This window comes from Osmia lignaria, chromosome 1 (genome assembly GCF_051020975.1).
Source record: "Osmia lignaria lignaria isolate PbOS001 chromosome 1, iyOsmLign1, whole genome shotgun sequence".
In the NCBI taxonomy this organism is placed as follows: Eukaryota; Metazoa; Arthropoda; class Insecta; order Hymenoptera; family Megachilidae; genus Osmia; species Osmia lignaria.
In genome coordinates, this window is record NC_135032.1 from 13,250,923 (window position 1) to 13,260,000 (window position 9,078).

Consider the following 9,078-nt stretch of genomic DNA (forward strand, 5'->3'; position numbering starts at 1 on the left):
GTAGTTAATTAAATTTTATAATTATCATTATACGCAATGATTGCTATCCATGACAGACGATTTCAGTGAAAAATGGTACGTACCGTAGAGTGTGATGTGAGATGAAACTCGGGTGACGGAGGCGTCCCGGGACGTTCTCCCTAGTTTAGGCTCTGCGCCCGGGTGGAGTGTATGGGGGTCGTGGAATGAATTTTTGTGAGAATGTGATTTTGCCTCTTTTAAATATAGCGTTAGGTAGGTAGGTAGTATACCTTCTGGTGTGTGTGATAAATTGTAAGTAGGTAGGGCCGGGACAGGTTGTCACATTCTCTTGGTCGGGTAGGCGCGATTTCGCGTGATCAACCTGTACCTGGAATATATTTGAAGAATTGACGATACCATCGATGCGATCGGAGTATGTCGTTCGCCTTCGATTCTATCTGTACAATTTTTCAAATTTTTGCCACAAGTTCTGCTCGAGCACGGCACGTGTGCACGAACAACGGCTTGTATGTATAAAGTCCTTTTTCGTCCACGTGTCAATTAGAGTTTCGCGATTTTTCTTTTTTCTTGATTGTTTTTCTTTTCTGTTTTGCGAATTTGCAAGTCTCGAGCTTTAGAATATAAGTTTCAGGTGGGTGGACCGCCCGAAGAAAGAAAAGGCTATATGCCGAAGCGCCCCGACAAACTGTCTTTCAAGAGGGGAACTATTAATGATTTTGCATCCTTTTGCAAAAAAGGATGGGAAATCATTATCGTTACTACTTTGTCACTGTGCTCGCCTGTAGTTGTAGTTTTGTAATTTCAGGAGAAGAGGGGGCCCGTGACCCCCATGATTTTGGGCAAATCGCGTTTTCAATTTAGTGTTGCGAATATTGACCACGGTTCAATTTTGTGTTGCGAACTTTAAATATCGCGTTTCTTTCTTGCATTGCTTTAAAATAGAATTTAACTTTTCAATGTTGATTGCTTTAACATTTTTCAGAGTTTTGTTTTTTAATGTTGATTACTTTAGTGTTGCGAGTAAAAAATTCACGGTTTGAGAATCCCTATTTTTTGCATTTTAATTGCATGTCTATTAAAGATAGCGTTGCGAATGATATTAGCGCGATTGTTTCCCAGTGTTGCGACTTATAAATACGCGATTGCTTTGCATTAGTTTATAGAGTTCCCTGTTAATTAGTGTTGCGATAATGAATATTCGCGGTTTGCATTAGAGTTGCGATATACGATGAAATGCCCAAAAACGATCCGGTGGATTTGCCATGGTCCATAAGGCAGCTATGGACCAGCTGTCGTGATACAGCCTTGGATTGGCTGTACCCCTTTTTTAGATTAGTGTTGCGTCTTAGAAAATTCGGTAGATTTGAGTAGTGTTGCGTTACACTTCGCGTTTTCTCTTTTTTTCTTTTTTTCAGCTTAGCGTTGCGTATAATGGAGCAACCTTCACGCGTACGCTTTTCTACATATTATACATATAATTAATGAAATTAGTGTTGCGAGTAAAAAATTCACGGTTTGAGAATCCCCCTTTTCTGCATTTTAATTGCATGTCTGTTAAAGATAGCGTTGCGAATGACATTAGCGCGATTGTTTCCCAGTGTTGCGACTTATAAATACGCGATTGCTTTGCATTAGTTTATAGAGTTCCCTGCTAATTAGTGTTGCGGTAATGAATATTCGCGTTTTGCATTAGAAATGCCCAAAAACGATCCAGTGGAGTTTGCCACGGTCCATAAGGCAGCTATGGACCAGCTGCCGTGGTACAGCCTTGGATTGGCTGTACCCCTTTTTTAGATTAGTGTTGCGTCTTATAATATTCGGTAGATTTGAGTAGTGTTGCGTTACAGTTCGCGTTTTCTCTTTTTTTCTTTTTTTCAGCTTAGCGTTGCGCATAATGTAGCAACCTACACGCGTACGCTTTTGTACATATTATATGTATAATTAATGAAATTAGTGTTGTGACTGAATTCGCGATTGTTATTAAATTAGTGGAAGTAACTATGACTCACATTCGGTGGGAATCCATTGCTAGTCAAGGATTCCGCGGCCTAAGACCGTGAACACCATCTCTGGGAGATATACCCATGCATTACTAGGCGTTTGCAGGCGCAGCTTTAGAATACGGAACATATGAAAATATGTTACCATATTCTAAACTGCAGTCCTTTTGTCTATACTATGGGCGTCCGTCAATCTGACACCGTTGGATGCAACGTGTTGGACGGGCGGGTAGCGCTCTTAGCGAAGGGGTGCACTCTGTCCTGGCGTTACGACGTCCAGGCGGGGTGGGTGGTATGTAGCGTCTGGCGTAAGTCTAGGGGGCGTGAGACCCTTCGTTGCCAGCCAATGTTTTGTCATAGTTCAGAATGTTTGCAATTTTGAAATTAGTGTTGCGTGTGATTTCGGTTTCTTTTATAGGGTTTGCTTAGGGATTGCTCTTATGGGCAGTCAAACTTTTCTTTTCAGGTTCCCCTATACCCTCCCTCCCACTGCCCCCCGCCCCCATTCTTTTTTCTTCCCTTCTCTTAATTTTGAAAATTTTGAGCGTTCGGTTATTGGAAATACTGTTAACTAATATATGAATTTAATGTTTTCAGGATATTATTAGATACGATAAAGTTTTAAATAGAACTTTATTCAAAGTTTTATTTAAAATGGAAATTCATTTTATTTTTTGATGATTGGTGATGATTCATTTCAAGGAATATTTCTTCATTCGATTTTTATTTTACTTTATATGTATAAACAAAAGTAGTGGATAATTGTTGATCGAGTTGTTCAGTTTTAATTTTTCATCGCGATGTTTCGTTTCAAGCTTACGGAGAAGCTAATTAAATTACTTTTATAAATTTTCAAATTCTTTTCCTGAAAAGCAAAGTCGTTTTGCGATTTTCTTTTCAGTTTTTTCATTTACAATAAATTTGCATTTGAAAGGTGTATTTAATAATATAATGCAATAAAGTCAAGTAGAGTCATGGTTGTATGTACCTACATATATTGGAGTAAAAGATAGTTGTTTCAATTAAAATATCGTGTACTGTTTGTTAATAAATGAACGAATATTAAATACTATAAAATGAAAAACAATTATCCTTTTAATTCAAATCACTTATTGAGTGACGATATATTTTTCTAAATCTTTTTTTTTCTTTATTTTGGTACTGAAATTGAATTGATGTTCCTTCTTTTCATTGGAAATAAGTCATTAATAATGACTCTGATTTTTGTGAAATTTTGTGTGTACTAATGTATCTTCTTTCTAGCTATGTACTGAACTTTTTGTCTTAACATGGATTCAATTAATAAGTTTCTGTTGCAGAGAAATATCTCAGGACGTATTTTGGTAATTAATCCTTTTTAGTTTGTTTCAAGAAGTATTCTGGTATTAAGGTAATACGAGCCTTAGTATGTTTGAAAATTGCATCTAATCCTTTTTGTATTAAGGTAATTTCTGCCTTATTATTTTTGAAAATTTGTGTCTAAATATTTGTGTAGTTTCTTTCAGGAAGTATTCTGGTGAGGATGACAAAATCAACAAATTCAACACATATTTATTTATGTACAACCCTTTTTAATTTTTATATAAGCACGTTGTAAGTTTATGGTTTTGTAGAATGATTATTATATCTTAATGACTTTATGATCATTAAGTATAATCGTCAAACACTGCAGTGTTTAATTAGGAAGCGTTAGATTTAAGCGAATTTTTAATATAATTACGAGCGCTCGTTTAGGTAGCCATTCTTAGTAATATAAGTATGTAGGACTTATCTCGTAATCAAAATGTAATCAAAATGTAATCAAAATGAAAATTAAAAAATGTTGCGATAGAAATAAAAAGCAAAAATCTACGTAAATATATGTATAGATAAGTAGTTAGGTAGGTAGTGAATAAAAATAATGCTCCTTTTGTTGTTCGTTTGCAGAACAGTCAAAAACGTTTTGCAAATGTGCATCAAGAGGATGATGTTTTATTGAATAAAAGTAAAAATTTGCATAAATGGAGGGTGGATGGGACGAGGTAGGGCGGGTCTCCATCCGCAGCAACCTCCCCGTGGTGAGGCCTGGGCAATCGTTATTATTTCACGACTAATTAATAACTGTATCATTATTTCTATGGTACATTTATTAATTATGCAGCAAATAATACGAGCGAATTGGCTGCGAAAATGCTTTTTTTTCTATTTAATCGCTGTTATATTCTTTTCAGGAACTATGTCTTTAAGATTCTGAAGTGTTTCCCACATTGCAAATACAATTTTACGGAAAGAAAATTAATAATAATGAATGCATGTAAGTAGATATCGTAACATACATATTGCCGTTAGTTGGATGCAATAACTGAGGTGAGGTGGCGCTTAAATCAGTTTCGGTTCAAAGATGGGCTGTTTTACCGATGCGAAATTCCAATTATGATACCTATGTATACGATGAGTATAGAAATGTTGATATTGTGTTGCAGAACTAAAGGTTTTTTGACAAGCTTAAAATAAATACTCAAGTAATTACGTATGATTGTGCATTAAAAATGTTAAGGGAATTGAAAAATATTATTAAACTTGAAAGAGTAGGTTTTACTTGTGTCAGAGAATACAGTGGAAAGGTTAATGTTCATTGTGTTTCACCAAGTTGTCCGCAAAATATTCTAATAAGTAAAGTAACAATAAAGTAATGAAAAATAAATTGCAGGTGTACAAAAGTAATTATCCAAGGAGAATATTTTCTGGAATACAACCGACTGGAAATGTGCATTTAGGAAATTATTTTGGTGCCATACAAAAGTGGGTACAACTCCAAAATAACGGAGAAGATGTTCTATGGAGCATTGTAGATTTACATTCTATTACTTTACAATATGTAAGATAATGATAAAATATGAAACGTTATATTTTACAAAGAAATTTATAATCCGTATGTATAAAAGAAGACTCGCGTGCGTACGCACGTGTATGTACATACATACGTAGGAAATAGATACTTGGTGTATTATTTTACAAGTATAAAAATGTTGAATTTTAATTTACCGCCGCATTATGATATTGTACGACGATAATATACCAAGAAAATACTAATAAGAATTTATTTATAATAAATCTTTAGGACCCTAAGAAATTATACGATAACGTGTTGGAAATGTGTGCAACATTATTGGCATGTGGTATAAACCCAGAAAAGAGTATACTCTTTCAGCAATCTACCGTTGCTATGCACACCCAGTTATGTTGGATTTTGGGATGCGTAACAACTTTGCCAAGATTAGGACATTTACCTCAATTCAAAGAAAAAAGTAAAATGCTAAAAAATGTTCCATTAGGTTTGTATATTTATCCTGTTCTGCAAGCAGCAGATATATTACTATATAGGTAGGTTTTTATTCACGTTTTTATAAAACAATATATGCATGTAAATAATGCGCTTTTCGTTGGAAACGTACATGGTTTCGTAGTAACCTAAAACAGAAAGTAGTTTAACAAGACAGTATTGATAATAAAAATAACGTTAAATATGTAAATTGCAGAGCGACTCACGTTCCCGTCGGGAAAGATCAACTTCAACACATTCAGTTAGCGCAAGATTTAGCCGCTATATTTAACAAAAAGTTTGGAGATGATATTTTTCCTATCCCGCATTCTTTGGTCAACGGTAAAACCTTTTAATCTCAAATTCTGGTAAATCTTATCGTTAGATCGAGGGAAGAAAAATATCTGATACATCCATGTATGTATATTTCCAGAGAATGCAAGTGAACGAATAAAGTCTTTACGAGATCCTTTGAAAAAAATGTCAAAATCGAGTACAGATCCAAAGAGTAAAATAGATATATTAGATGAGCCTGATGTACTATTAGAAAAAATGAAAAAAGCAGTAACTGATTGTACATCAGAGATAACTTATGAACCTGAGAAACGAGCCGGTGTTGCAAATTTGCTCGTCATTCATTCGTTGCTTACTGGAAAAACACCAGAGCAAATATGCTTAGAAGTTGAGGGATTAGACACTGGAAAGTATGTGAGATTAAAAAAGAAAAAAAAAAAGAAAAGAGAAATTATTTTATCTTATGAACATATTTTCGTTTCTATAACTCAGGTATAAATTGATGCTGGCTGATTTACTTATACAAGAATTAACTCCAATTCGTGAAGAATTTTCAAGACTGATTAAAGAGCGATCATATTTGCAAGAAATTTTGAAAAATGGTTCGATCAAAGCAACCGAAATTGCTAGCGATTGCTGGAATCAAGTTCGAAAATGTGTTGGCTTTGAAAATGATATTTTATTTATAAACGAGAAGGAAATGGAAAACCTAATACGGAAAATATAATAGTATATTTGAAATAAAATTTACTTTTAATTTGAATTTATTTATCGAACAATTAAATTCATCTATAATGTTGTACTGGAATTTCGAAATTATTTTACTAACGATACTACCTCATATCGATGACCAATTTACCCCTTAGATGACCATGGGCTACTCTATCATAGGCTAATGGTAACTCGTGGAATCGATATACTTTTTTAACCACGGGCATTATCTAAATAAACGTGTAAAAGAAATGTTCTGTATTAGCTAGACACGGTCAGAGGAAGAAGAATCGAAATGAACTTTGAGCATAGTTATAGAAGCACACCTTTCCATTTTCAACAAACTCTTCAAGTACTTTAATTCCTGTTTGAGAAGGTGTAAAAAATGCCCATTTTACAGAAGCTTTGCTTTCACTAATCGGAATATTGTATTTCACTAATTCGCTGATATTTTTCATTGTTCCAGTAATCAGCCCATGTTGATCAATATTTCTTAATAACGGGGAATTTAAAGTTATGTAAGAACAATGGGGATAACCTTTCGATCGTATATGATTTGCTCCTTGATTGGCACAGTCTAAAATTATGTAGTAGCTAGAATTGAAAGGACAAGTTATTTTACATCTATGTTTTGTCTTGTATACGTTAACGACATTCAAATTACATACGGTCCTTCTGTAATTATTCTTGAATCTGCATCTTCTAATTTATAATCTATTACTACGTCGGCACCTAATTTTTCTACCAAATTTACAGCATCGCTGCTACAAGTAGTAACAACCTAAGAAATCAGTTTTTATAATGTTTCACAATTTATATAGATCCTGTCAGTGTTGTTAATGATTTTACATGCATGCCCCAAGCCTTTGAAAGTTGTATAGCCAAAGTTCCAACTCCTCCGGATCCTCCTAATATTAAGATTTTATTATTCCTTCTCATGGCTGAGACAGATCTGTAACATAATCCACCGGTAATCCATAACGCGGACCATGCTGTGAGCCCAGCGTATAGTATACTGGCTGCCTCTATGTAGGATAAATTTTTAGGGCATAAATTAACCTGCGAACAAAGAGCCTTCAAACTGATTCTTCAAAGTTATCCAAAAATGAATGTTTTTTATCAAGAAATAATATTTACCATAGCACTATCGACAAGTACATAGTTAGCATGACAACCTTGCTGTTCCACCGGTACTACACCCCACACTTGATCTCCCAACTTTAATCTCTCCCCTATTCCATGTCCTTTCGATACTATTATACCAGAAAAATCTCTGCCTAAAGTCAATGGAAGTTCTAATTCATCGTATGGAGCACCGGCGAAATTTCTTGCTTTTCGCATCAAGTTCAAAACCGTTGCACCATATCCTCCTAATAAGATGACAAATGGACTGAATGTTTAATAAAAATTGATGAAGAGAATGATGAGAAACGAGATATCGTATACTTGTCATAGCGATGTCTATAGGATTAACACTAGATGCTTCAACTTTTACAAGAACATCTGTTGGTCTAGCGATCACCGGAATTCTGACATTTGAAAGTTTTAATTCTTCCAAGCCATCGTACGAGTGTATCTGCCAAGCTTGCATTTTCTCTTGGACATTTTCTTTAGGTTTCATTGAGAAATTGCTAAGGAAACACGGTCGTGCGTTTCCATACGTCAATTTTAAATGAAATGCAAATCTTTTTAACATTTTAGATCGTGATTACAATCTATATATATATATAATACATACATCCATACATATATATATTTACATCAATTTACATAAATGAAGAAGCATGAAAAAGCAGGTTATATCAGAGAAATAATTGAAATGAATTAATTTATTCGTTTGATCGAAGGAAATATGAAAATGAATTTTTAAGCAATCAAATTGAAACGAACACTCGTATTTATACAAAGTCCTGCTGATCCTATTAAATTTGATAAATTTACTTTTAACGTTTCTTCATGACCAAGTTGTTTGGAATAAATGCCTACTGTACTACTCACTACTCGGTACCAACAACAATATATGCATATGTCATATGTAATAGAGTTTACTATCTGAAGGATATATAAAATATGTATATAATTTTAATTTCTTTGGTTCATCTTAATAAGTAAGGTTCTATCGAAGAAATTATTTATATCATATAGTCCAATAAGTAAATGTTGCTCGATTGAAGTAATAGCGCCTTTATTAGAGAGTCGTTACAGTTTTCTTCGGATAGATGGAGCTTGGTGAAGCAGAAATCATTACATATATATATACACACGTGTATTTTACGCAACTTTTAAATGTTTCACTTTTTAAGCGATCAGTAGAAAAATGAATAAAAATGGTAATACAGTAAAGGGCAATTTAAATTTTTCAATATATTAATATTTTAATACTGATTTATGGGTAGCTGTTTCAAACATATTAACAAAATTGAGAAACCGAAAATTGAGAATGTTAGACGTAAATAACTTTTAAAATCGGATTAACGTTAAGTAATTTGTAATTAATCTCGGAAATAATTATTCACGAGAATATGTTTATCGTTACATATGACAATTTAGAATAGAGAAGAGGGAATTCAGAATGAAAGTTTAGATAAAATAATTTGTTTGAATCGTATCTGATGGCATACGAAAGAAGATGAAGCAGATAGTTTGAATTAGGTATGCATAAAGCTGATTATTTGATCGTAACAAGTTGGAATAATTGCTGATAGAGGGTATGGATAATCGAGAAATTATGTTTGTTACAGATGATATACATAGGAGAAAAAGGAAGGAGAATAGAGCGGGGGTGGTTCT

At 33.8% G+C, this 9,078-nt stretch overlaps 2 protein-coding genes across 3 annotated transcripts; one reads left to right on the top strand and one right to left on the bottom strand.

The window, feature by feature from the left end:
• The first annotated feature begins 4,068 nt into the window (after positions 1-4,068).
• Positions 4,069-6,529, top strand: TrpRS-m (Tryptophanyl-tRNA synthetase, mitochondrial). 2 transcript variants are annotated; one of them, XM_034328230.2, is made up of 6 exons: positions 4,069-4,549; positions 4,672-4,839; positions 5,083-5,345; positions 5,501-5,625; positions 5,717-5,987; positions 6,070-6,529. In XM_034328230.2, exons 1-6 carry the CDS (start codon positions 4,511-4,513, stop codon positions 6,302-6,304), a joined length of 1,101 nt encoding a protein of 366 aa, XP_034184121.1. In that variant the 5' UTR covers positions 4,069-4,510; the 3' UTR covers positions 6,305-6,529. The 2 variants fall into 2 exon arrangements, with proteins under 2 accessions (XP_034184121.1, XP_034184120.1); XM_034328229.2 differs by having other exon boundaries at positions 4,076-4,585.
• Positions 5,997-8,403, bottom strand: LOC117606148 (NAD(P)H oxidoreductase RTN4IP1, mitochondrial). The gene is made up of 6 exons (XM_034328228.2): positions 7,735-8,403; positions 7,426-7,658; positions 7,138-7,347; positions 6,957-7,069; positions 6,615-6,882; positions 5,997-6,518 (listed from the first exon to the last, which is right to left on the bottom strand). Exons 1-6 carry the CDS (start codon positions 7,982-7,984, stop codon positions 6,411-6,413), a joined length of 1,182 nt encoding a protein of 393 aa, XP_034184119.2. The 5' UTR covers positions 7,985-8,403; the 3' UTR covers positions 5,997-6,410.
• Positions 8,404-9,078: the final 675 nt, after the last annotated feature.

Coding starts and splice junctions, on each gene's coding strand:
- TrpRS-m (XM_034328229.2), top strand. CDS start 4,511: ATGTTAAGGGAATTGAAAAATATTATTAAACTTGAAAGAGTAGGTTTT. Junction 4,586..4,671: donor TCAGAGAATACAGTGGAAAG/GTTAATGTTCAT, acceptor AATAAATTGCAG/GTGTACAAAAGTAATTATCC. Junction 5,626..5,716: donor CCCGCATTCTTTGGTCAACG/GTAAAACCTTTT, acceptor GTATATTTCCAG/AGAATGCAAGTGAACGAATA.
- LOC117606148 (XM_034328228.2), bottom strand. CDS start 7,984: ATGTTAAAAAGATTTGCATTTCATTTAAAATTGACGTATGGAAACGCA. Junction 7,659..7,734: donor TATAGACATCGCTATGACAA/GTATACGATATC, acceptor TCATCTTATTAG/GAGGATATGGTGCAACGGTT. Junction 7,070..7,137: donor CAAAGGCTTGGGGCATGCAT/GTAAAATCATTA, acceptor CTGATTTCTTAG/GTTGTTACTACTTGTAGCAG.